This window comes from Sceloporus occidentalis, unplaced genomic scaffold, assembly GCF_023333645.1.
Source record: "Sceloporus occidentalis isolate IW3139 unplaced genomic scaffold, rSceOcc1.0.p SCAF_1, whole genome shotgun sequence".
In the NCBI taxonomy this organism is placed as follows: domain Eukaryota; kingdom Metazoa; phylum Chordata; class Lepidosauria; order Squamata; family Phrynosomatidae; genus Sceloporus; species Sceloporus occidentalis.
In genome coordinates this window covers 50,314,549-50,340,373 of record NW_028316981.1, presented here as the reverse complement: position 1 = coordinate 50,340,373, position 25,825 = coordinate 50,314,549, and the positions used below count along the sequence as shown (strand labels likewise).

General features: G+C 40.8%; 1 protein-coding gene across 1 annotated transcript in view; it reads left to right on the top strand.

The window, feature by feature from the left end:
- Positions 1–25,825, top strand: part of FAM149C (family with sequence similarity 149 member C) — an 86,844-nt gene that overhangs the window by 30,964 nt on the left and 30,055 nt on the right. Inside the window, exons 10-12 of the mRNA XM_089497260.1 lie at positions 1,984–2,200; positions 4,302–4,614; positions 8,771–8,878. Coding sequence (XP_089353386.1) covers positions 1,984–2,200; positions 4,302–4,614; positions 8,771–8,878 — 638 coding nt within the window. The remainder of the gene's footprint in view (positions 1–1,983; positions 2,201–4,301; positions 4,615–8,770; positions 8,879–25,825) is intronic.

The window sequence follows — 25,825 nt, the reverse complement described above, 5'->3', positions numbered from 1 at the left end:
TTTACGCTATGCTGAGAAGATGTTGAGTTGAGGCCATGGTCTTTCAGATAGTCTGAACTCTAGCCAATAAATCAGTCATAAAAAATTATTAGTGCCTGTCTGGATTATATCAGTGACTATGTAATCCAGTGTTAACAATACAGATTCTTCTTGAGTGTTCCTGAACACACTAGCTTGCTATTTATCCTGCATCCTGTTGCCATCCAGGGAATGTTACACTCAGCTATGCATATTGATCAGGCACATGACTTATACACATGACTTCCCTATAGATTCAGTAGAAGTGGGAAGGCGAACATGCCTGTTGTTGACCACATCTTGCAATATATATTCTGACCTCATGAAAAATTGTCCAAGTGTACAAACCTCTTTCTTGCTGCTTGGGGCATGACAAACAGACATGGTGTTGCATCTCCTCATATATATTTGTATCTCTGTGTGTGAGAGAGGGGAAACCTTTATGTGGCTCTAATTTAGCTATATTAGACATCACACTTGGTGTCCCCCTGGATATGTTTTATTATTTTGTACAGTCTTAACTATATGTGCTTTTTTTTTTTGGAATTTTCTTTTGTAATCTACCTTGAGTCCCAGACTGGAAGAAAGGTGGGTGTATAAATAAAGAAATGGATGGATGGATGGATCATTGGGAGATTTGGGCCATTATCACATGAGACTTTTAAACTGCAATTAAAGTTGGAGAATAGTGTCATTAAAAATACTTCTTGTACAATGTCATCTCTGTCCCTGTGAAGCATTGGTAGAGCATCCCTTTTCACTGTCAGGGAAAATCTGTTAAGAAGCTCCCAACCACACAGTTGTACTCCATAGGTGCAAAACACCCCTTCCACTGCAATTCCAATATTGATAGTCACATGGTGTGTTTCCTTTCCCCTGCCCCCCCCCTGCTATTTCTAAGCAGGCTGTTTTCCTTTTTTTCCTTTCTTTTGAAATAAAATTGCATTAACTTAACTCTGGAACTGTGTCAAAAATAAAAAAACACTTAAAAAACAAGCTGGGTAGGACATAGGGCAGGAAGGCAGGATTAAAGAGAAGTGATGGAGAAGGGACTGTCAATGGCAAAAACAGCACTTTCATGCTATTGCAGAGATATGCTATATTTGAATGTTCCCAAACTGGTATGTTTCCGTTCTGTTTTAATAAAGTGATTACTGTGAGACTGAGGCCCATGTGATAATGTGCTTTAGAAGTTATAGTCCAACATATTTGGAGGACAATATGCTGGGGAAGAATGCCCAGGTCTTTCTTCACTGGCCTAAGATATTTCATTTTGCCACTTGGTCGGAAGCTGGGGTTGTAAAATACAATCAGAGATTGTGTTTTAAAGGTGTCATAACATGAAATATGTTCTTTCAGGGAAAGTGACAGGTTAGTGTTTTGTACAAATGTATGACTGGGGGAGGGGAAGGAGGGGTGAGATTGAATGAAGTTTTTAGATTATCATTTTTTGTTGTTTCATTATATTGTATGTAAAAAAAAAAAAAAGAATGCCCCCCCCCCCCCAAAAAAAAAAAATATCATGGGGGAAAAAACCCACAATGAAAGACATTCTTAGAGAGGGAATAGAGCTACCCTAGGGACATATATAGCCCTGACGTCGTTTTTGCATCTCTCAACACTGGTGTCCCAACTCCATGGATTATCCTTTTTCTGGCCTTCAAAAGGTGGATTACCTTTTCAAAAAGTTACAGGGACCCCTTGTGCTATTTCATCCTTTTAAAGCCTTTTTCCAAAGCCAGATGTGGACTTTGGCCAGAAAACTGGCTACCAGACCCACCAGAGTTCCACACATCTGTTCTAAAAGGACTGATAATTGAAATTAAAATCCATAATTTAATTTAAATAAATCACTAAGAAATAAATAAATAAATAAATAAATAATAAAATTAAAATGTACTGGTTTCTGTAACACAGTGTAATATCACAACATAATGAACAGTTCTTTTCCTGTTTATCTGGCAGGAATATGCTGTATAGACTACCCACTTGAATATTCTTCTGCCAAGCAAGTGAAGTTCATGGTGAGGGAATCACCCATTCATGCCTGGGGTAGAAAATTAAGAGATGAAACCCATGCCACAGTTTTAGAAGGAAAGGGGAAACCAGATGCCAGGGCACTTATTTCACGGTACATTACCACTTACCAGGCTTTCAAGGGGAAACAAAGGCCAGCTTCAAGGTTAGTATTCTTTACCTCTGCAGCAAAATGTCTAGAGTGAGCCCTAGGAAGGTGCAAACTAATTTATGGGGAAAATATTGATATTATTATTATTTCATAATATTTTTGTCAATAATTTTTTCAAGTTTTATGCCGTTTCAGGAATTTTTCAAGATTTGGATGCCACCACAGGAAAAGCATTCTTTAGTAGCCACCTGTCATGCCACATTTGGCAGAGGGACATAAAGAAGTGATTCCAATGATTATTTTGATTGGCATACAAAGTTAGATACCAGTAGTTTTTCTGCCAATCTGCAAATATCTTGTTAGGAAAAATAATTGAAATAGTCTGAAATAAGTACATTAGCCTAGGCAATATATTCATTTTAATAGCCAGTATTTTCCCCAGTAATTATAAATTTATATCATTCTATTTGTTCAGGTCTTTCCTAATATCTTCCCATAGCCTTGTATAATTATTCAAACAATTGTTGGTTCTTCATTAACAAATTAACTCCCAGGTGCTTCACTACTTTGACCATCTCAAATCCTGTCTTTTGGGTTAATATTTTCTGTTTTCCCCATGTTTTTAGTCAGTATTTTTGTATTTTCTGAGTTAATTTTAAGTCCTGCACATCTCCCAAAATCCTTAATTTTTTGTAACAATGGCCCAATTCCCTTTAATAGATTCTCCAAGAGTTTAACCAAGTCATCTGCAGCCTTTAGCTTAAATTCCTCTTTTCTAATTCTAATTTCTCATATTTATTTTTCTTTCCTTATCTCTATATTTAATATTTCTAAAGCTAATATAAATAATAAAGAAGAAAGAGGGCAAATTTGCCTTGTTCCTCTTCCAGTTTGTATCTCATCAGTAGTTTCCTCATTTATTACCAATTTTGTACCCTGGTTAGAGTAGATCAATTGAACCCACTTATAAAAAAATTCTTTATTCCTATTTCCTTTAACATATTTAATAGAAATGACAAATTCAAGGTACCAAATGCTTTTTCTGTGTGCAAAAATATTAATGTTCCTTTAATTTCATTATAATAGTTTAGATATTCAATTACATTTATAATTGTCCTAATATTATCTCTTATCTGTCTTCTTGGTAAAAACCCATTCTGATCCTTGTGAACATGCTCCTGTAGTACTGTTTTTAATCTGTTTGCTAATATTACCACAAATATTTTATAATTCACATTTAATAAAGCAATAGGTCTATAGTTTTTCATTGACACCAAGGGGCTGTACAGACCGCCCTGAAAGGGGGGCTGTAGCCGCCTGTCTTTGCCCCACACGGAGGCCGCACCAACCAAATGCTGCAGCCTCTGGGAGGCATAAAAAGACTTTTTTTTCTGGGACGTGCCCAGGGTGCTATTGGTGTCCTCGAGGACAACAATGACGTATGTGGGGTACGGAGGCTGTGCTGCACGTATGTCATCATGGCAGCCCCCATGTGGATGAGTGTGAGCCGTGATGATGCCAGGAGTGCGTGGTAAGGCTCGGGAGTGTGAGAACACTCCACATTCCTGAGCCCTATAACCGGTCCCATGACAGTGCTTTTTGCCCATCTGTATCGGGCCCAAGTCTCAATTTTCTTTTGGCACCAGTACAGTATTTGCTTCCTTCCAACTATTTGGGACTTGTTGGCTTTGTAAAATACTATTCATGACTAAATGAAGGGGTTTCACTACTTTTGTATGGAATTTCTTATAATATTCTGTTGGGAGAGCATCTGGTCCTGGGATTTTTCCCTTTGGGGAGAAAATCTTTCAAGCATCCCATCACTTTTCGATTTATTAACCTTTAACCAGCATTTTGAATGAAACATGGAATTAACTCGTAGCCATTACAGATGGAAAAGTTCAAGCAAGTTATAGTCACACTGACAACCTTGCTACTGCACTTTGGATCATTTTTGATGTTTCTGGACTGTTGGGAAAGGCAGCCTAACATATAATTCATTGCAGTAATCTGAATGTGAGGTTACCAGAGTATGGATAACGGTAGTGAAACTGCCTCTATTCAGTTAGAAATCTCTGCTTAGATTCAAGTCACAACTTGTATTCATCTGATAGTCCCTTTCTTTCTCTCCAATCCCATTGAGTGCTTCCCCTAGGGAACCAGTTACTTCACCTCAGGATGCAGTTCCTGTACCAGACACCTGGGCCTTGTCTACCGACTGTCCGAATGTGCTGCGCAGAATTTTGGCCAAAGAAAGTGACATTGTGGGTTGCAAGTGCGTGGTCAAAATTCCACTGATTACAGATGTGGAATTTGAAAAGTTTATCGCTGCTCCAAGAAACCCGCATCAAGTGCTTGTGATATGTATACTGTCACCTGAAAACCATTCCTACTCTCCTTTCTTTGAGTGGTCTGTAGAAAAGATTTATGTACAGATGCAGCATGGTCGTCCATCCCCTTGTGTTCAGGTGAGCTAAATTTTGGCACTTAACATATTGGTGTCCCTAAAGCAAGTGTATCCTTCTTGCTTTCTTACTTGTAACTCTTACAACATTGGGAAATTTTATTTCTTTCCTACTGAACATGTATAACTATCCAAGAGTAGCATAGTTATGTACCTGTGTTTGCATTGCATGAACACACTATCTGATGCAAATTTATTCTGCTAACGTCTTGTATATTTTTAAAATGTCTATTGCTAGATCATGTAGTTTATGAGAATGAGACAAACATGGAAACAATATGTGAACAGAAGCAGAATCTGGCTTTCTGGGGTTTTTTGTTTAGTTTTTCTGTTCCTCTAGAAATTTCCTAAAAGGCTTTAGTCTAAACACATTCAGTAAGAAATAAGCATCAATTTACACAACAGAACTTATTTCCATTGGAACTGATGACCTTGTTAGACATATGTAAGGTAAGTATTAAATACAACTGTCATTTATTTCTATCATTTATTTAGGACTGAAAAAATGGCTACATTTGGGGAGAGGGAACGCCTACCCCCTGTGTAAATCTAATTCTTGTTTACCTGTGTTTTATCTCCTTAAAGATATTATTGGTGTTCACAGTAGATTCTGGATTTAGGAGGCTCCCTTATAAAACACATAAGAACTGCCTGGCTAGATCAGGCCAAAACCCATCTTGTCTATCATTCAATTTTCAACAGTGTCCACTAACCTTGCTGTTGCCTTTACAATTTACAAGTATATATTGCCTCTGAATATGGAAACACAATGTGTAGCTGCCATAGCCAATAGCCAGTTGTTCTAATCTTCTATGATTTTCTCTAACCCTTTAAAATTTTTAAACATAACAAGGAAGCTTTGCATTTCTGTGACAGATATGGAGGGTGGTGGAGCACAGCACTAGCAGTTATACTTTTTAGAGGTTCTGATGGAAGGCAAGCAACTCTATTTTTCCACTGTTTTACTTCTTTCATGGCTGCTGTGCCCACAGCCTTTGTCTTCTGCCACTGCCTATGCTGGTGTAGTTATGCCACTGTAACGTACCAATAGGATTTGTCACACCTTTCATTTTTTACTCAGTTGCCACCCCTCAAGGCAGAGTCCCCCTTTTTTTCACAATAGTCAGGGCAAGCATCAGTTCCTCAGCCTTTCAGAATGGGATTTATGTATAATACCTGCTCCTCAGGGCAAGCTATTAAAAGTGAAAAGCTATGAAAAATAAACACAGAATGGAATGAAAAAAAAGTTGGATATTAGTTTTGAAAAATGGATGGAACTGGGAGACGGTGAAGATGCAAACAGGGGAAAAAACGGATGGAGGTGGAGCAGAGAAAGCCAAGGAGGGGGAAAGGATGGCAGAGGAGGAAGAGAAGAGAAAACTGCAGGGTGAGGAAGCATTGCTAAGGAAGATGGTGAGGGAAAGTAGAAGTAGAGAGGAAAAAAGGGACAGAAACAGGAGCCCTCGGTGAGGGATGGCAAAATCTAGCAGTAGAGAGCCCATTTCAATAGCAGTTCAAGGAACTCTGAAAACTGCCTGTCACTGTTCTAATTACAGTAACACTATGTTTCCAATTAGTTCTGGTTTGGTGTTATTTATAATGAAACTGTGGTCTTACACTTGCTATGCAGTTAGTGTACTTAGGCATTAAAAATCTTAAAACTGAGAAAGGAAATTATCACACCAGCCCCTTTCTCAGTGCAGTCACGCAATTAAATTTAAATGGGAACATGCTGCTTTGCAGGCAGCCACTACTACACCTCTTTTCATTCATACATTGGGGGCCCTTACCCCCATCGTGCTACCCTTCTGACCTCTCCTTTAACCCCACCTCCCTCCGTTATGGCCTACACATCATGCCTTTAGTTAGGTTTTTTTTTAAAAAAAAAATCAACATTTTTTTGCACAGTTCCGGAGCTCTGCAGCTGTTATTTAAGCTCAAGGTATGTTTCTATATCACCTCCAGGTGAGTCCACCAAAGCATATCAACAGAGGAAGGAGAGTTACTCATGAGCCCAGGTGCTGTTAGTATAAAACTGTGGTCGACAAAGTCCTTCCCATGGGCCACATGCAGCCCTTGTGACCCTCCCCAGAAGACCTCTCCACTCCTGGCCCCACCCAATAAAAATTATAAAATTTGGGGGGACAATTGTCAGGTAATTGTTTTGCCTCCAAAGGGGCCAAAGTTGCAGCATTTTCCTTACCCTAACCCTGCAAAGATCCTCCCCCCAACGTCCCCAAAACGCCAAAAAAGAGAGGAAAAAATAGGCCCAAAACTGGCCAAAATGGCAGCTGGAAGTGATAACTGATAACTTTGAGCATGCTGAAATTTGCTGGTGTGGTCCACCAGATGGATGCAGTGAGGAAAAAAGGCCCACACCCCATGTGCAGTTGCCTTCCCCTGGTTTGAAGGAAGCAATGTATGGCAAATCTCTCCTATGTGCTCTTGATATCTATGGGGAGCTGGTATAAGGGAGAGATTGGTGATAGGGATACTTTGGGAAAAGCTGATTATCAACATTCCCTCCCTTTATATTCAAGCAAGGACCTTTTTATTCAAGTAGGCCTTTAATAGCTAACTGGGTCTAGACAGATGTTTTAATGCATTTATTAAAGTGTTGTTTTAATTACTGTTTCTAATTAATGTATAATTAGATATATATTTATTTTTGTTTTATTACACATTTTAATACGACATAAGTCACCTTGGGTCCCAATCTTGGGAGAGAGGAAAGATCCTATAATAATAATAATAATAATAATAATAATAATAATAATAATATATTTCTATACCGCCCTTCTAGAAATCAGGGCGGTGTACAACAAGCAATCCATACAATCAAACATATTAAAATACATTAAAAACATTACAATAAAAACAAGCAAACTCATGCCAGCTCAACCAGCTGACGAAGGAGGGGAGAGAGAATATACTGGGGGGTAGAATCAGGGGTAGGCCCGCTCGAAAAGATATGTCTTCAACCCCTTCTTAAATTGGGCCAGGGAGGTGGCCGAGCAGAGCTCGGTGGGCAGCGAGTTCCAGAGGTTGGGGGCCGAGGTGGTAAAGGCCCTCCTGGTGGTAGTAACTAATCTGACCTCTGGAACTCTTAATAATTGCTGCCCAGTTGATCTGAGTGTGCGGGGCGGATTGTACGGAGAGAGGCGGTCCTCCAAGTACCCTGGGCCCAAGCCATTTAGGGCTTTATAGGTAATAACCAACACCTTGTATTGCGCCCGGAAGCGAATAGGCAGCCAATGAAGGTCTTTAAGCACAGGTGTTATGTGACTGGCCCTGGAAGTACCGGTGACCAGTCGTGCTGCCATATTCTGCACTAATTGCAGCTTCTGGGTATGGTATCCTAAATAAATATATAAATTTTCATTGGCTCTTTCTGCAACTATTGGAGCTAACATGTTGAAGAAGGATCTGTTGTAGGTTCTTCTAGCAGCCAGGGTTGTCATGGAGAGACTCTGAAATTTATCACACAGGCTCCAGGCACAGGACGAGAACAGGACAAAAGGGACCTGGAAGGGAAAGGAATGAGTGGGGGACGCATTTTACTACACACATGAAGTCCCTCACTTGTTCTGTTCCCTTCCCTTCTGTTCCCAATCCATCCCCAGAGGAGGAGACTTTTGAGAATTGTTTTGAACAGTTCTCAAAAATTGCCCCTTCTGGAACGGATTTGAAATGGATGGGGAACGGAACAGAACAAGTGAGGGACTTTGCATGCAGTAAAATGCGTCCCCCACTTGTTCCACACTCATTCCTGGCTCCTTCCGTTCTGTTCTCATCCTATGCCAGCAGCCCGTGGTACAATAAAGTTCTCTGGCTCTTCTGCCTAACACAGAGGTCTGGTTCAAAAGTTGTATTTTGACCTTGTATAGAGTCATGCTGGGCATGGTACATTTTGCAAACTCCATTCATGTTGGGCTCAGGACACACTCATTGTTGGAATGCAGATCTTGACAGATCTCAACTGAGGCAATGAGGAGTTTGCTGACAGAAGGATTCCCCATTCTTGCCCTATCTCCATTTCACCAACCTGCCTTTTTCTGGCCTCAGAAACATTTGATTATGTTTTCAATATTTGATTAATTAAAACAGAAACCTCCATGATTTTCCCAATATCCTGACAGAATTATGTTCTCCTTTTCCAGTGCAAACATGATCCTTTCCGCTTCCTTAGGTATGACCTAGAGAACCCTCTAAACAAAAAGCCCCCTCTTCTGGTGGAGAAACATGCTGTCGTTCCTGGAATGGTAGTGGTAAGCATCTGAACATGTTTCTTCTTGTACTTCTTCTTGGACTGCCAGTTGCTCTCTTTGTTTCAATGACATGATGAAAACTACCTTTATAATACTTTATGTAGAAAAGCACCAGAGGAGAGGTTTTGGGCACAGTGATCCATACACTTAAAGTCCCAGAATCCTCACAACCCAAGGGTGCAAATCATGTGACACTGGACTGCAGGTCCCAGCCTTCCTCACCATTGGTTATGCTACCTAGGGCTGTTGAGGAACCTACTTCAAGAATATCTTGGGGACTGCTCATTTACTACCCCAGCTGTGCCAGAAGTGCTGCAGGCTGAGCTGTGGCTGTTGCATTGGTACTGTTCACTTCTCTAGAGATGTGTGCTTAAGTGAATTCCTCCTGAGGCACAAACTGGAGATGACATTGACTGTGTGAAGTCAATAAACATGAATGTCTGTGGTTACAAATAGCGCTAGTAAGGAAAACTGAGCAGTCTCTTTTGGCCTATGGTGGTGGTCAGGGGAATAGGAACAAAACCTGTCAAAGGTCAAATTAGGTGAAGCTCACGTGGTGCCACTGGAGACATCTCTTGACATGCAGTTTATTTCTCCCCATTTGTTCCTCCCACTTGAAAAAACAGCAAAAAGGTTAATAAGAAGCCCCACCCATTTATTTCATTTATTTATTTCCAGAATGTATGTCCCAACTTTCTCCTGCAGTGGGACTCAAGGCGGGTCACAACATATAAAAAAATACAATGTTAAAACACTGAGTACAAAAATTAAAAAAACACTACCAACAATTAAAACATAGATAAAACCAGCCAAATTCAAAGCAATAATCATAAAACATTAAAACATTAAACATTAAAACTGCTTTCAAATAGAATCCAACCATCCAATACCTGCCTGAATAAAAATGTCTTCAGCTGCCAGCAGAAAGAGAGCAGAGAGGGGGACAACCTCACCTCGCGTGGCAGGGAGTTCCACAGTCTGGGAGTAGCCATGGAGAAGGTTCTCTCCCAAGTCCTCACCAACCACACTTGAGAAGGTGGTGGGACTGAGAGATAGCCCTCTCCTGCTGATCTCAGTGCTCGGGCTGGCTTGTATAGGGAGATACGGTCCTTCAGAATCCAAGCTGTTCAGGTCTTTAAAGGTCAAAAACAGCACCTTGAATTCTGCCCAGAAATGGACTGGTAGCCAGTGTAGCTGTTTAAGCAAGGGGATGACATGATCCCTGTAGCCAACCCTAGTCAACACTCTGGCCACAGCATTTTGCACCTACTGCAGTTTCCTAACAGTTTCCAAGGGCAGCCCCATGTAGAGTGCATTACAATGTAACCAATGCATGTGTCACCATAGCTAGATCTGGCATCTCAAGGAATGGGCGCAGCTGGCACACAAGTTTTAACTGTGCAAATGCACTCCTGGCCACTGCTGAGATTTGGGCATCCAGGCTCAGACTGGAGTCCAGGAGCACATCCAAGCTGCGAGCCTGAGATTTTGGCGGTGTGTGTGTGTGTGACCCCATGCAGCACAGGTAACATCCTTATTTTCTGATTTGCCTTATGACTAACCAGGAGTATCTCTGTCTTGTCTGGATTAAGCTTCAATTTGTTTACCCTCATCCAGTCCATTACTGACAGCAGACACTGGTTCAGTACAGAGACAGCTTCCTTGGAGTCAGATGGGAAGAAGAGATAGAGTTAGGTGTCATCTGCATACTGGTGACACTGCACCCCAAAACTCCGGATGACCTCTCTCAGTGGTTTCATGTAGATGTTGAATAACATGGGGGACAGAACAGATCCCTGAGGCCAAGGAGTCAAACAGGCATCCCCCAATACCACCTTCTGAGTCCTTCCCTCCAAGAAAGACTGGAACCATTGCATAACAGTGCCAAGTCCCATCCCAGAAAGGCGTTCCAGAAGAATACCATGGTTGATGGTATCAAAAGCTGCTCAGAGATCCAGCAGAACCAACAGGGACACACTCCTCCGGTCCAATTCTCTGTGTAGGTCATCCACCAAGGCAATCAGAGCTGTCTCTGTTCCATAACCAGGTCTGAAGCCAGATTCAAATGGATCTAGATAATCTGTTTCATCCAAGAATCCCTGGAGCTGGGAGGCCATGTCTCTGATGTATGCTTGTGTTCAGGTATCCACTGTCAGTTGTAAGCATCATCATCATTATCTTAAATTGTATTTCTTACTCACCTCTCTCCATTTCAAGAGGAGGTACAACGTAGATTAAAACACATAAAACACATTTTAACATAGATTAAAAGACATTTTAACTCATTGGTTAAAACACATAAACCAAGGACCCGTTAAAATCATTCAACATAACATTTAAAATATGCTGGTTTAAACTGTATTTAAAATTGACTGGGTATGCCTGCCAAAAGACATAGGTCTTTAATACTGTTTTTTAAATTTTATTTTTAAATGTTTAATTCAAACATTATAGTAAAATTTCTAAAATAGTCAACCTAGAGGACATGCAAAACTTTGTATTATTATTATTATTATTATTATTATTATTATTATTATTATTCATATTATCTAAATTATCTTCTAGTACAAATCTTCCACCCACCTACATCTTATTTCCACTTGCCTTACAATATTCTATAACTGGGAGCCATTCTTCTTCTATGACATCTATATCTTTATGGTTTATTTGAATAGTCAGTTTAGTCTTTAATATTGTTTTAAATTCAGATAGTGTATTCAGCTGTTGAATCTCTCCTAGCACGTTATTCCACAGTCTAGGAGCAGCAGAGCTCTTTGATAGAGATAGCTAAATATCTCACAAAACTACAAATATTAGAATTCCATACTATTGAGCCATGACAATTAAAGTAATGTCAAACTGCATTATTTCTGCAGTGCAGATACCACCTCTAGCTGCTTTGAAAAGGTTTTTTTTTTTGCTGTTGTTGTCACAACCAACTCCTCACTTAAACTTTCCTTTCCCATCACCTACATCCTGAGGCTGCTCTATTAAAGTTAAAATGAGGTTATTCTTAACAGCAGTTAATTAACCAGCCTAGTTAATTTCATAGAGGTGAAAGCACACTGATTAAAGAAAGCATGACATTACAGAGCTGTTCTTTTCTTTTTAAGCTAGCAAAGGAATCTCAGCTTCCATGCCAGGCTTTTAAAAAGCTCTCCCAGATAGGCTGTTATAATTAAATTTTACAAGTTGTTATATGGTATGCGGCTATTGTTCAAAAGCACCTACCAGATAAGGCCCCTGACATCAGTGGTGACACATCTCCTACCCATTTTGAATGTTTTAGTACTGTGTTTTTAGAGCAGATGCAGACAACGTCTTTGAAGCATAGAACCACATTCCCTTAGGGGAAAGTGCTACAGGATTAAGATAAAAGAATGTAAGATACATTAATGATCTGTCAGTAAGTCAGTCTGAATGTATGATCTAGGCTATGTTATTCCAAAATGCTTTAAATATGCAGAAAACAGTACATAAAATGAGACAAAAAGTAGGACTGGATTCCTTCAGTGGAATCCTGTAAAAGCCTAAGACAAGTTGTACTGCATCAGACCAAAGGCCTATTTGGAGCATTATTCTGTTCCCACAAGTGGCCAGAGAGATGCCAGTGGAAGGCCTATCAATAGGACATTAGCCACAGAGACAGAATCAACTTTATTTTTAACTAAAATCTGCCAACAAACATGAAAAATAACACAATGGTCCACCAACTGGAAATGATCAATATAGATTCCTTTCCCCACCAAAAAAAAAAAAAAAAAAGGAGAGATGAATGAGTGCAGCAACTACAGGACCACTCCATGAATTTCCCATGCAAGCAAAGTCATATAAGTTAAGTTATAACTTTATTACAGCCATTTGGCCAGCACAAGCAAAGTCATATTCAAAATTCTGCAGGAAAGACTGCTACCATATATGGAGCAAGACATTCCAGAGGTGTAAGCTGGGTTCAGGAAAGGAAGAGACACTAGGGACCACATTGCAAACATAGATGGATAATGGAGTGCGCAAAGGCATTCCAGAAGAAAATCAGCATGTGCTTCATAGCCTACAGCAAAGCCTTTGACTACATAGATCACTAAAAGCTATGGAGTGATCATGATTGTCCTGATGTGTAACCTATAATAACTACCATCAGAACAGAATATGGAGAAACAGAATGGTTCCCATTCGGAAAGAAGGCCAGACAAGGTTGTAATGTATCAACCTATCTATTCAACTTGTATGCAGAAAATATCCTATGCACAGCAGGTTTAGACATGGAATAAGAAGGGGTGAAGATTGGAGGAACATAAACAGGCCAAGATATGCAAATGATACCATTCTACTAGGCAACAACATCAAAGACCTGAAACAATTACTAAAGAAAGTCAGAGAGGAAAGTGCCAAGGCAGGCTTACTATTGAATATGAAGAAAACAAAAATACGTAATGACCACAGAGGAGTTACAGAAATTCAATCTAAACAATGAGAAAATTAAAATAGTTAAGAATTTCCCATACCTTGACTCAACTATTTATTAGAATAGGGATTGCAGTCAAGAAATCAGAAGACTAGGAATGGAAAGGGCAGCTATGAAAGAACATGACATGATATTGAAGTGCAAAGATATAAAACTGAACACTAAAGTTAGAATTGCCCAAGCCATTATATTTCCCATCACTATGTATAGATTGAGACCAGGACAATGAAGAAAACTGATGGAAAGAAAAACAAATAATTTGAGATGTGGTGGTGTAGAAGAGTGTTAAGGATATCATGGATGGCCAAAAAGAAAAATGTGTTCTAAAACAGATCAAACCCAAACTCTCCCTGGAAGCCAAGATAATTAAATTGAGGCAGACATACTTTGGACACATTGTGAGAGGGCAGGGCTCACTGAAAAGACAATAATGCTAGGAAAGATTGAGGACAGTAGAAAGAGAGGTAGCCCACAGACCAGATGGATAGACTCAATCAAGAAAACTATAGCCCTGAGCCTGCAGGACCTGAGCAGAGTGAGTAAGGACAGAGGGGTTGGGGGTATTTTATTCATAGAGTCACTATGAGTCAAAGTCAGCTCAAATTGAATTTGATGGAATCCCAGTTTTAAAAGATAGGAACATGGAGGCATCACAAGAAGTTCTTTTCTCTGTGTGCGTGCGCATGTGCACGCATGCATGCATTACAGAGAGAGACTGAAGTGGCATTCCCACTTGGCTTATAAGAGACAGAAAAAGTATGAAAACAGATCAGTTGATCAACAAGCCTTGGAATTCAGTTCACTGCTTGGAATTTCATGTTCTGTGCTGTAAATATACTGCTCTGTTTAATGGCTCACTCTCCCATCACCGTTATGTCTGGAATATGTTACTCTCATTTTGGGAGTCCTGGCACATAAGGAGATAAGTTTTTATTCAGGCTCATTCAGAAATGCCAAGTCACAGAATACCAAGACTCCTACTAAAATCTTTTTCTGTGTTCCACTGTAGCTATTTTATGAGTAAACCTCTCAACTGTGAAAGTGCAATATATGAGGTAGAGAAGTGCAGATCTTCTAACTGTTGTGATGCTGTTATTCCACCCATTTCCTTCAGTATTATAGAATCTATTGGCTGGTCTCGCACATTCTCCTAGTATAGGTTGTCTTATTGTTGTCACACACTTTGAAATAATGATAAATTTGTCTCTCATGTTATGGGGAAATGGGGGCAGGGAATGGAACTTCATGGAAGTGTGTCTGGCCCCAAAGAATGTTGATTCATCTTTGCAAGAGACTAATGCCTAAGGTTTTCCATACAGGAAGAAATAATAGACAAAAAGGTAATATATGGATGACTTTCAGTTGAACTTTTCTCTCTTCCTTGCTGTGGTCATACTGAATTTTCCTATTGGACTAAATAATGTGTTGTTTCCTGAATGCCTCAGCTTTTTTACAGATTTAAGTTTCCCTTTTTAGTGGTTCAGATCTTATTTATTTTTATTTTTTATTTATTATTTAATAATATTGAATTATTATTTAGAATAGATCTTAGTCTGTTGTAGTAAAAACAAAATGAAACAAATGTGTGTTCCTGCATGCACACATGCGTGTGCACACACACAGAGTGCTGTATCACCTGAAAGCCAAGGTGGGCAAAGGGTGACTCATGGATTGCATGTAGCTGCTCAATCTGGCATTCCCAACACACAACACTTTTTAAATTAAAAAAGAACTCTTTGTGTTCTCCTATGCAGGGGTAATTTCCCATGTTTCCACCTATTTTAGGACAGAGGAAAGTTTTCTCCAAACTGGATATTTTCCAAATTTGAAATATAAGCCAGCCACCCTCTGCCAGCTAATAAAGGTTAGGAGAAGGCAAAGCATGGCAAAATTGCCCCCTACAGCACACAAGGACTTTCCCAAGTGAAAAATAATTTTTAGGTGGTGTCAGATTGTGGGGTGCACATAGCCCTCTTCAGTCTAGGGGCTGGCGACTGTAACCTTCAAAGTCCTGAACATTTCTCAACCAAGTCTTAAAGACTAATACATTTATTATGGCACAAGCCTTCATGATTATAGTCCACTAAATTGAATCCATACAGTATTATAATGCATTTCTGTTCAATGTAGGTAAATCTGGTGCTTTCATTGTGAGTTTCTGAAGGGGCTGCCCCTTGTATCCCTTATTAATTTAGTTACCTCTGCACTGCATAAATAATCCTATTTGATACCACTTGGCTCAGTGCTATCAAATTCAAGGAAATGTACGTTTGTGCAGCATTTAGCCTGCTCTGTCAGAGACCACTGGTGCCACAACAAATTACAATTCCCAGAATTCTATAGCACTGAGCCAAGACTTAAAGCAGTGCCAAACTGGATCATTTCTGCAGTGCATATGCAGCTGGGGTAACTAGAAGTTCAGTAGCAAATGCCTCTGAAGAAATCAACCTTATCCATATCTACTTGGAGGTTAATGTGTTTATTTACAAGAAAGAATGCTTAGAACTCCAGCCATAATGTTTTTCTGTAACGTGTAAATAATTGAACAACACATAGAGGAATATGGATAGGTGCCAGGCAGAAACACGGGGTGTATGTTCCTTTTGAAGGCACCAATGACTATTTCCTGTAAACAAGATTTGTTTATATTAAGACACAGCTGAAGAATTGCTTATCCAAGAGTACTAGAATAAAAAAGGTAGTTATACTCTTACAAGTAAGCTTTAATATGAAGAAACATGCATGGAATGCCTACGTGGCCATTTTGCTATTCAGGCTGAGGGCAAAAATAGGATTGGGTTGTGACCCAGAAAATCAGTCATATGTAGGTCTTTTTAAAGAAGTCATCTTGTGACTATCATTAACATCAGCTGGAGCATGTTCCCTTCAAAGATTTCTCAGACATACCATTTATTTCTCGAGATTTGTTCCTCCCATTTGAAAGAACAGCAAAAGCATTTATAAGGAGCCCTGCCTGTGTTCCTGATTTAGGCTTGCATTGGGGTGTCCACTGTCAGCCGTAATACACGTACTGTTTCTCTTCCCATGAAAGAAATTGGTAGGCTTAATAGGTGTATATGAGGCTGCCTTGCTAAATATAGCAAAACTTCAGCATTTAGGGAATAACACATCATTTCACTAAATATTATTTATACAAATTACAAGATAGCCAAAATAGTGGGACCGAATGGAGTTTTGGATTTGGCATCCATTGAGTCCAGGCTGATTCAGATCTGATTCAAAACTGAAATTCAGTAGATAGATTTAAGGTTTTGTGCTACCTATCTTTGCGATAGGTTTGCCGATATGCATGCTGCTTTTCTTTACTGAGAAGTGCTCTAGCAGAGAGCAAGGGATTGAAAGAGAGACAGAAAGAGAAGAGAGGTTTCTTTCCCTTAATTCCCATAGTTATAGCACTTTTATACCACCTCAGTTGCCATGACTGCCTCTGATGGAATCCTGAGTTTTCTTGTTCAGTGAGACACTACTGCTTTCTGGCCAAGAATTATAAATACAAATTACACAAGAAAAATATAAAAAGAAAGAAGATCAAACACACTAAACGTAGATTGAGATAAGACCTATACCCATGAGAAGACAAAAGTGGGAGTCCAAAAGTGGAGGGAAGATAATGGGGTAATTCCAGTAGTACTCAAACAACATTAAGATAAATGTGTGTGTGCGTGTGTGCGTGCGTGCATTCACACAGGCATGCACATGTACACACACCTTCAAGTCACCTGTCAATGTTATGGGGATCCCATGAATTTCATATGATTTTCTTAGTCAAGGAATACCTAAAGGTGGTTTTGCCAGTTCCTTCCTCTGAAATATAGCCTATAGCAGTTGGTACTTATTGGTGGTCTCCTACTGAAATACTAACCAGAGCTGACCCTGCTTAGCTTCTATGATTAGATAAGATCAGGTGCCTTCATGGCATTTAGGCCTACTTCAACATATGTGTGCCTTCAGTTAGTTTCTGACTTGTGGAGACACTAAGGTGACCCAATCACAGGGTTTTCTGGGGCTGAAAGTGTGTCTTACCCAAGATCAGTGAGTTTCCATAGCCAAGGGGGGAATTGAACCCTGGTCTCCAGTGTTGTAGTAACAATGCTCTATCGACTACACTATGCTGGCCCTCTCAACATATGCACTCTTACTCAAATACACAGAGTGAGGAAGGAAAACACTAGATTGGACAAGACTCAGGAAAGAGATTAAAATTTTGTTAGTGGTAGAATGAAGTAAGGAGCAGCATGAGGTACAACACACACACACACACACATACTAAGGAACTTATTGCACACACTTTTGCCCCCAATCTGGGCACTGGCAGGGGACGTGTGTGGCTGAGTGAAAATGCATTTTATCACATGCCATACTTTCCTCAAGGCATCCTCATGTCATCGCTCGGTGCTAAGCCGTCCCTGATCAGGACTCAAGAGTGTGATTTTGTTCAGCCGGAAAGCTTCTGTCTTTCAAAATTCATGCACCTGAGCCCTGATCAGGGACTGCTGAGGGACAGGCAATGGCATGGGGACACTTTGAGGAAAGTATGGCATGCGATAAAATGTGTTTTCACTCGGCCATGCACGTTCCCTGCTCATGCCCAGATTGATGGCAAAAGTGTGTGTGATAAGCTCCTAAAATGTCACCAGATTCCATAAAGTGTATTCAATCATGTTTCTGCTGCTAACACAACTAACACAAGTATAAGAAATGAAGGATACTTTACTGGCACTTCCCTAAAGCATTGTGAATGTGGCATTTTTGTGAAATACTTCCCTCAACTTGGAAGCTAGAACTGTCAATGAGCAAAGTCCAGGTCTCTTCCTTGCCCTACCCAGCCCCTGGTGTTTTCCGTATATGGTGCTGTTTAGCAGTATTTTGAAGACACAGTATACTTTTCTTTGTTCTGTTAAAGGGGTCCGAAGCAATTGGGACCTGTCTACTAAAATATATAGCCCTTAGCACAGCATGTGCAATTATTCAAGATTAGAAGATTAGAAGATCTCATTTATCAGCATTCAGCAGTGAGAATAGGTAATTTATAGCCCAGTCCCAATCCATGTATATTTGGAAACAAATTCTATGGTATTCAGTAGGAGTTACTTCTAAGTAACGGTATGCCTTGGGCAGATTTTGTATTAATCAAAAATTGTTATTTACTTTAAAAACATCTACTTAGTTGTATTCTTCTGTACAGATAACACAAAAAGTTAACAATATCCTCTCCCTTTATCTAGTGTAGATACATCTTTTAAAGACCAGGAACCATTTTTAAACATTTTTTAATAAAAGAAGGAATGTTAATGTTCATGGGTTTTGAATACTAAATACTTTATGAAAGAAAGGTAGCTAGAAGATTAACTGATAATACATATAGATAAGGAAGAAAATGTTATGACATTTACATGTATGTCTTCAGTTTGCTGGATGGGAAGCCAAACTTTTTAGTGTGCCTTTTGTAAAAAAAGTATGGGAGGTCATATTCTAGTCTGATTTGTATGAGTGAATACTCTATTGAACAGTAAAGTCTGTAGTGTGTATAGATGGTGTGTAATAATAATAATAATAATAATAATAATAATAATAATAATAATAATACCCACAAGGCCAGAAAAAAGCAAACTGCATTAATGAACACAGATATCAATAATTAAAATCAATATTGTTGTCAGTTGCTGTCAAGTTGAATGAATGACTTTTATTTACAGAACATTGCCAGCTCATACAAACAGCAAAAATTAGCAATCACAGTTGTTCTTGAACAATGACAACCCATGAATGAGAGACCTCCAAGATGTCCTGTCATCAAAAGCCCTGCTCATATCCTGCAAACTCAGGGTTGTAGCTTGTTTGATTGAGTCTATCCACCTGTAATACTGTCTTTTCTTACTTTATCCCATTTTGCCAAGCATTATCATATTTTCTAACAAGTCATGTCATTTTAGAGAGCCAGCATGGTGTAGTGGTTTGAGCATTAGAGTACAACTCTGAAAACCAGGGTTTGAATCCCCATTCAGCCATTGAAACTCAAACCTTGGCAAATCACATTCTCTCAGTCTCAGAGGAAGGCAAAGGCATAGCCCCTCTGACCAAATCTTGCCAAAAAAATCCTGGGCTAGCTTTGCCTTAGAGTCACCATAAGTCAGAAATGACTTGAAGGCACACAACAGTAGCAATATATGAACTCATGATATGGTCAAAATACAATAGCTACAATTTGATCTGTCTTCTAGGGAGATTTCAGGGTTGATTTGGTCTAGGATCCATTTATTGGTCATTTTAGCACTCCATGGTATCTGTAGAACTCTTCTCTGGCACCACATTTCAAATGAGTCAGCTCTCTTCACTGTCCGGTTTTCACGATCACACATAAAAATCAGAAATATGATGGCATTCAGTGGTATTTGGTATATTTGTAGCAATAGCAAGTACATTTCTATATCACTTATACTTATGCACTCCCTAAGCGGTTTACAATATGTATGCTAATTCCCCCCAACAAGCTGGGTACTCATTTTAGTGACCTTGGAAGGATTCCAGATTGAGTCGACCCTGAACCCCTGCCTGGTATTGAACTCACAACCTTGTGGATTGTGAGTGAGTGGCTACAGTACAGGCATTTAAGCACTGTGCCACCAGGGCTCCATTTGTACACTTAATGATCTTATCTACTTCCTTCATAGCTGCCCTTTCCAAGTTTTCTTCTGATTTCCTTACTAAAATCTCCATTTTTATTCATGACAGAGCCAGGGTACATAAAATCTTTGACTATCTGAATGCCTTCATTATCTTCTTTAGAACTGTGTACATTATCTAGTCATTATTTTTGTTTTTTTAACATTCCAAGTGAACCTGCTTTTGCAATTTCTTCCATGACTTTCCTCAGTAGTCATTCCAAGTCTACTGTTTCTGCAAGTAGTAGGGTGCTGCATATCTTAAATTGTTGATATTCCTTCCTCCAATTTTCATTCCGCCTTCCTCCAAGTCTAACCAAGCCTTCCATAGGATACATTCAACATATAAATTAAACAATTAGGGTGATAAAATGTGGTTTTGTCTGACCTCCCCTTGCCAACAGAAGCTATCTTGTTTCTCCAAGTTGTGCCCTGCAAGTCCACACTGTAGGTGTTGTCCACATTATAGATTATGCATCAGGACAATCAAATGATATGGCACACCCACTTCTTTTAGAGTGATCTATAGTTTTTCATAATCTACCCAAAGAAAGGCTGTGCACCATTATCCATCATACGTTTGCTGTATGATTCCTAGCACCTATTATTTTTCTGAATGCAAGCTGGCATTTTTCTTTCCATATAAGATAAAAATAGGTAATATTCATAACATGATGGGTTCTCTTTGCTGCAGGACCACTTCTGGTCTGTTTGAATGTTTGGTTGGGAAGATGCTAGTATTCCTTGACACTGTTTTCCTTTGCTCCATCTTTTACATCCTTTGTTACATGCCCCTAAGTTTTACCCTTGATTTATCCATGGAGTATATCAAAATCCATACTTTTGGTCCTAAAACCTGCTCTTGACATTATTATTGTTGTTGTTGTTGTTGTTGTTGTTGTTGTTGTTGTTTATATTTCCCACCCTCTCTGCAAATCGAGCCAGGATTACATCAATAATAACACAATACATATAAGAATACAATCAATAAAATTACATTACTATTAATTCAATAAAATAGCTAAATTATCATCTAAAATTCATACACTCATAATCAGAATTGGAGTCTTTTCTTAAGAGCTCTTATAAAAGATCAGGTGGATAGGCCCACCAGAAGAGAGGTTGACTTACACATGAGTATATACGGTCATTCATATTGGAAGACAGTTATAAAACAAGCACTTATTCACTCAAGTGAACCTGCGCTTACTTTGCTAACTCTCTCTGGGGGAGAGGCTTGCGCACCCTAATGATGTTGTGAGCTATGCTGGCGGTGGTATAATAGCCACCGGCAGGGCCTCCCATGCCAGACAGGTCACAACCGAAGGGTCTGACCAAGAGCACCAAAGGGCAGGATGGGCTCTCTAGCCTTATGGCAACCATCCTAGGAGAAGGAAAACTCTAATCCCAAACCCGGGCAGATGGTGCTCGTCTAACCCTGTAAGGTCAACCATCTCAGAGAAGGAAACTCTAATCCAGGGGTAGGCAACCTGCGGCCCGGCAAGGCCTTGGGACTGGCCCCAGCCCGGTCCTGCCGCCAATTGCCGCCGGGGCCTTTGGCCTCTCGCACGCAGGGGCAAGGGGGGCAATTGTCTATAGACGCCTCAGAAACATGCATTTATATTAACATTTTTAAAAAAATCAGCAATTTTTTTTGCGTGTCCTCCACTTTTTTTAAAAAAGTGTCCACCATTTGAAAATGTTGTCCTACATTTGTCCCGGTTTATTTATTTATTTAATTTTTAAAATATTTATTTATTTATTTATTTGGCTTCGGCCCCCCCAGTTGTCTGAGGGACAGCAACCCGGCCCCCAGCTCAAAAAGGTTGCCTACCCCTGCTCTAATCAAACCTACGACCCGAGGACCTCGCTGCCACTGTCCATGCTTGTCAAGGCCTCAGCAGACGAACCTCTGGTTTAAAGGGTGAGGCCAGTTCTGTGCATGCTGTGCTCCACCAGAAAAATCCATTGCACAGGCTCGAAGGACACTCTCTGGTTCATATAAAAAAGTACATCTTTTTGTGGGAATTATGCATTCACAATAATCTGACTAGACTCACCAATTTCTCACTATAATAATGATGGAAATATCTGTCCAGCAATTTTGAAAAAGTTATACAGAAAATATCTTGAGGGAATTTATTACTTCCCATGTAAGGGTAACTTTTAAAAAATATATGTTTGCTTGTTTTTCTGTGAGGTGCAGTAAAAGAACTGGGGTTTTATTGCTTGCAGTTAGTCACCTATAGCATTTGAAGCTGTAGTCCACTAGAGGGAACTGCAGATGCTTTGAACTGGCAAAGCTGAAAAGAAAGGAGACTGCAACTTCCAGGCAGCCACAGAACTTTGGCTTCATAATCAACTCTTTGTTCCTTGAACGGAAGCAACACTAAATCATAGAAGGCAAGCATGTGTTTGCCAGCTACCATTTCCGATGATTGCTCTTACAGTTTCCGAATCCCCTCTGTCCCACCTCCCTGATCTCATATCCTTGCCACCCCACACCCTCCGCCCACATGCCTCATTCTCCCTGTCCTCCACCTTGTTTTCCTGAACATCTCCACCTACTTCTCCTGGCTGGTGTGCCTTGTTCTATGGCCCTCCACCCTTTGTCCCCACCTATTGCTTGTCTCTCCAGTCTCCAGCTCACTACTCAGCGGGTACATACACCTGTCCCACCCTGATCCACCCCTCCCAGCCCATGTAGTTCACCCAGCCTCTCCTTTGTCCTGAAATCCACACCCTTCCACTCTGAGTTCTCCACCCCCAAAAATCCCATTGTTGTAATTCTACTAATCTCTTCAGTTGTGTTACACATTTGACATACTGATCCTATCCTGTCCATCTTAATTCCAGGGATAGTTAACTTATAAATCATAGAATCATAGAATCACAGAGTTGGAAGAGACCACACGGGCCATCCAGTCCAACCCCCTGCCAAGCAGGAAATCCAAATCAAAGCATCCCCGACAGATGGCCATCCAGCCTCTGCTTAAAGACCTCCAAGGAAGAAGGCTCCACTACACTCCGAGGGAGTGTGTTCCACTGTCAAACAGCCCTTACGGTCATATGAGGTAAAATAAATGAAAGTGGATGTAGAATGAGCAAACAACATAGCACCAGGCTCCATCCTGACTTGCATGCATTCATTTTAATGCATGCAAAGACACCTGCACACATATGCACACACATATTTTGGGTCTCCCTGTGAGGCTGCATTTGACTCTCCTTTCTCCTATTTCTTAGCCTTTCCTGAACCTGAGCTGGGGATTGATGGAAAAGTTTTTGGCTTGCTGTTTCTGGAGAATGAATCACAGCATGCATAAGTCAGATGGGCAGGAGGCAGCAAAACTTTGCATTTTTTGTCCCCACAACAAGCAATTCAGAGAACCTGACAAAATTTAACAACAAGCCAGTTGAATAATACTGAGTGCACTTTCTGCACACATATGCTCATTTTACCCTACGTTGCCCCAGTGATGTAGGTTTGGTGTCACCCGATGCAGTACCTCATGGTGTCACCCCTTCATTGACCTCCTCCAATACCACACTATACATAGGGTTGCCATACGTCAGGACCTCCAAACCGGGACAAATGTAGGGCAAAATTTTCAAATGTAGGACATATTTTTTTTGTGTCCTACATTTGAATAGGAGCCCCGCTGAGGGGAGGCTTTCCCTCCCGGCCTGGGCCCTGACGTCGGCGGCAGCGGCAGCAGAGCCCAAGCAGGGAGGGAATCCTCCCCTCAGGGAGGCTTTCCCTCCTGGCCTAGGCCCCGGTCTTGTTGTGACGGCAGCGGCAGCAGAGCCCAAGCAGGGAGGGAATCCTCCTCTCAGGGAGGCTTTCCCTCCCGGCCTGGGCCCCGGCCTTGCTGCGACAGCGGTGGCAGCGGAGCCCAAGCAGGGAGGGAATCCTCCCCTCAGGGAGGCTTTCCTTCCCAGCCTGGGCCCCGGCCTTGCCTCGGCAGTGGCGGCGGCACCTAGGCGGGGAAGGAATCCTCCCCTCAGCATGGGGGTGGGGGAAATCCCGGGGGCGGGGGCAAACCGGGGCGGGACCGTGCGGCCCCGCCCCAAACTGGGAAAGTCCCGCCCCCAGGCGGGATATGGCAAGCCTAACTATACAGAATCCTTAGTAATGTTTTTGTACTAATGTTACTCATTAATTGTAATGCCTGTTTATCACTGAATGTAATGGTAATAGTTGTGACATAAACAACTAGCAAAATTAAAATTTTACATTTAAATTACAATATCATATGCACAGCTGAAATGCATTTACATATACATATACATAGTTCCATGTGGTAGAATTCAAAGATATAGCCATGTTAGTCTGTAGAATCATTATGTAAATAGACCTTGTAGCACCTTTGAGTTCTACAATAAAGAAGTTGGCAGCATGAGCTTTCATAGACTTCAGTCTACTTCCTCAGATGCATTTCAATTAGTTTCATGTGGTTAAAATGAAAATTTGGTAAAATATGATGTTTTTAAAGATTTTTTCAAATTAAAATTAAACAATTAAAAAAAATTAAAACCTGTGGCCTTACCCCTTCACCTTATCTTTTCAGCATTTTAAAGGGACACAGGTGAATACCACAACCATTTCTGCCAAAGGCAGATGTTTGAGGAGCAGTCTCAGCTGGTGCAGTCCACATTCCCTGTACTCCCTAATGACACCACTGCATTACCCTCTCCTATCCTATCCTTTGGCCTGGCTCTCTTCATCCCTGTTGTTGCATGTCCCTCTAAATTTTCCTTCAGGACTTACTCTCACTCTCAGATGCACTACCGAACTGTATGGTGCAGTACAGACTGCCTGAAAACAGTGGTCTGCTGGTGCCCATATTAAGTTATGGGAATGAAAAGAGAAAGGAATTAAGCAATAACAACCCTAACGAAATAACAGACATGCCGCAAAATAATTTATAAGTAACGGATGACGACAGAAAGAAAATGTTGTACACCCGTTTAAATAACCTAATCACGCTCTCAAAACAGAGGTATCTAGTGTACAGACATATTTACATCATTTTTAGTTTTGTCTTGTTTGTTGGTTGGTTGGTTAATGACGATTAAATGTATCACAATGTAAATATGTTTTATATGTTTTATATGTTTTATGTTTCTGTAAATTTTGTATGTCTTGTTAATCATAAATAAATAAAAAATTAAAAATAAAAATAAAAATGGAGGACACAACCAACTAGGAGTCAAAAACATTAATTATTTTTTAAAAAGGCACAGTAGAATTCAAAGATATGGAAATGTCATACCTGAGTCCTGACTGAATGATGCATCTGAGGAAACAGACTTGTCTAGGAAAGCTCAAGCTGCCTAGTTGCTGCTGCTCCGCTGGAGCTTGGAGGAGGCCTTGTCATAGCGGCCTCCTTTTTTGGGACCCAGCTGGCTGGCCGGGCCCCTCATGGATCTGCCATGGCCGGAGGAGGGCACGGCCGGAGCCCCGGCCATGCCGCCACCTCCAAAGCCATGCTGAGGCCGGAGGAGGCCACGGCCAGAGCCCCGACTGCGTCGCCGCCTCCAAAGCCTCGCCGAGGCCAGAGGAGGCTGCGGCCAGCGCCGCTTCCAATGGGGACAGGGCAAGCAGACCGGCAAAGCCTGGCCCCTGCCCAGGCTCCTGCACAGTGTGCTCGCCTTTTCCATTATAAAAGGAGAGGGAGGCTGGAGCTTTGTGTGGCTGTGCCTCTGGCCAGCCACGGATAGCCACCTGGGAAATTAGGGCAAGCCAATTCGGGACCGTGCAAAGCCCCAAAAACCTGGGATAGTCCTGGTTGTTCC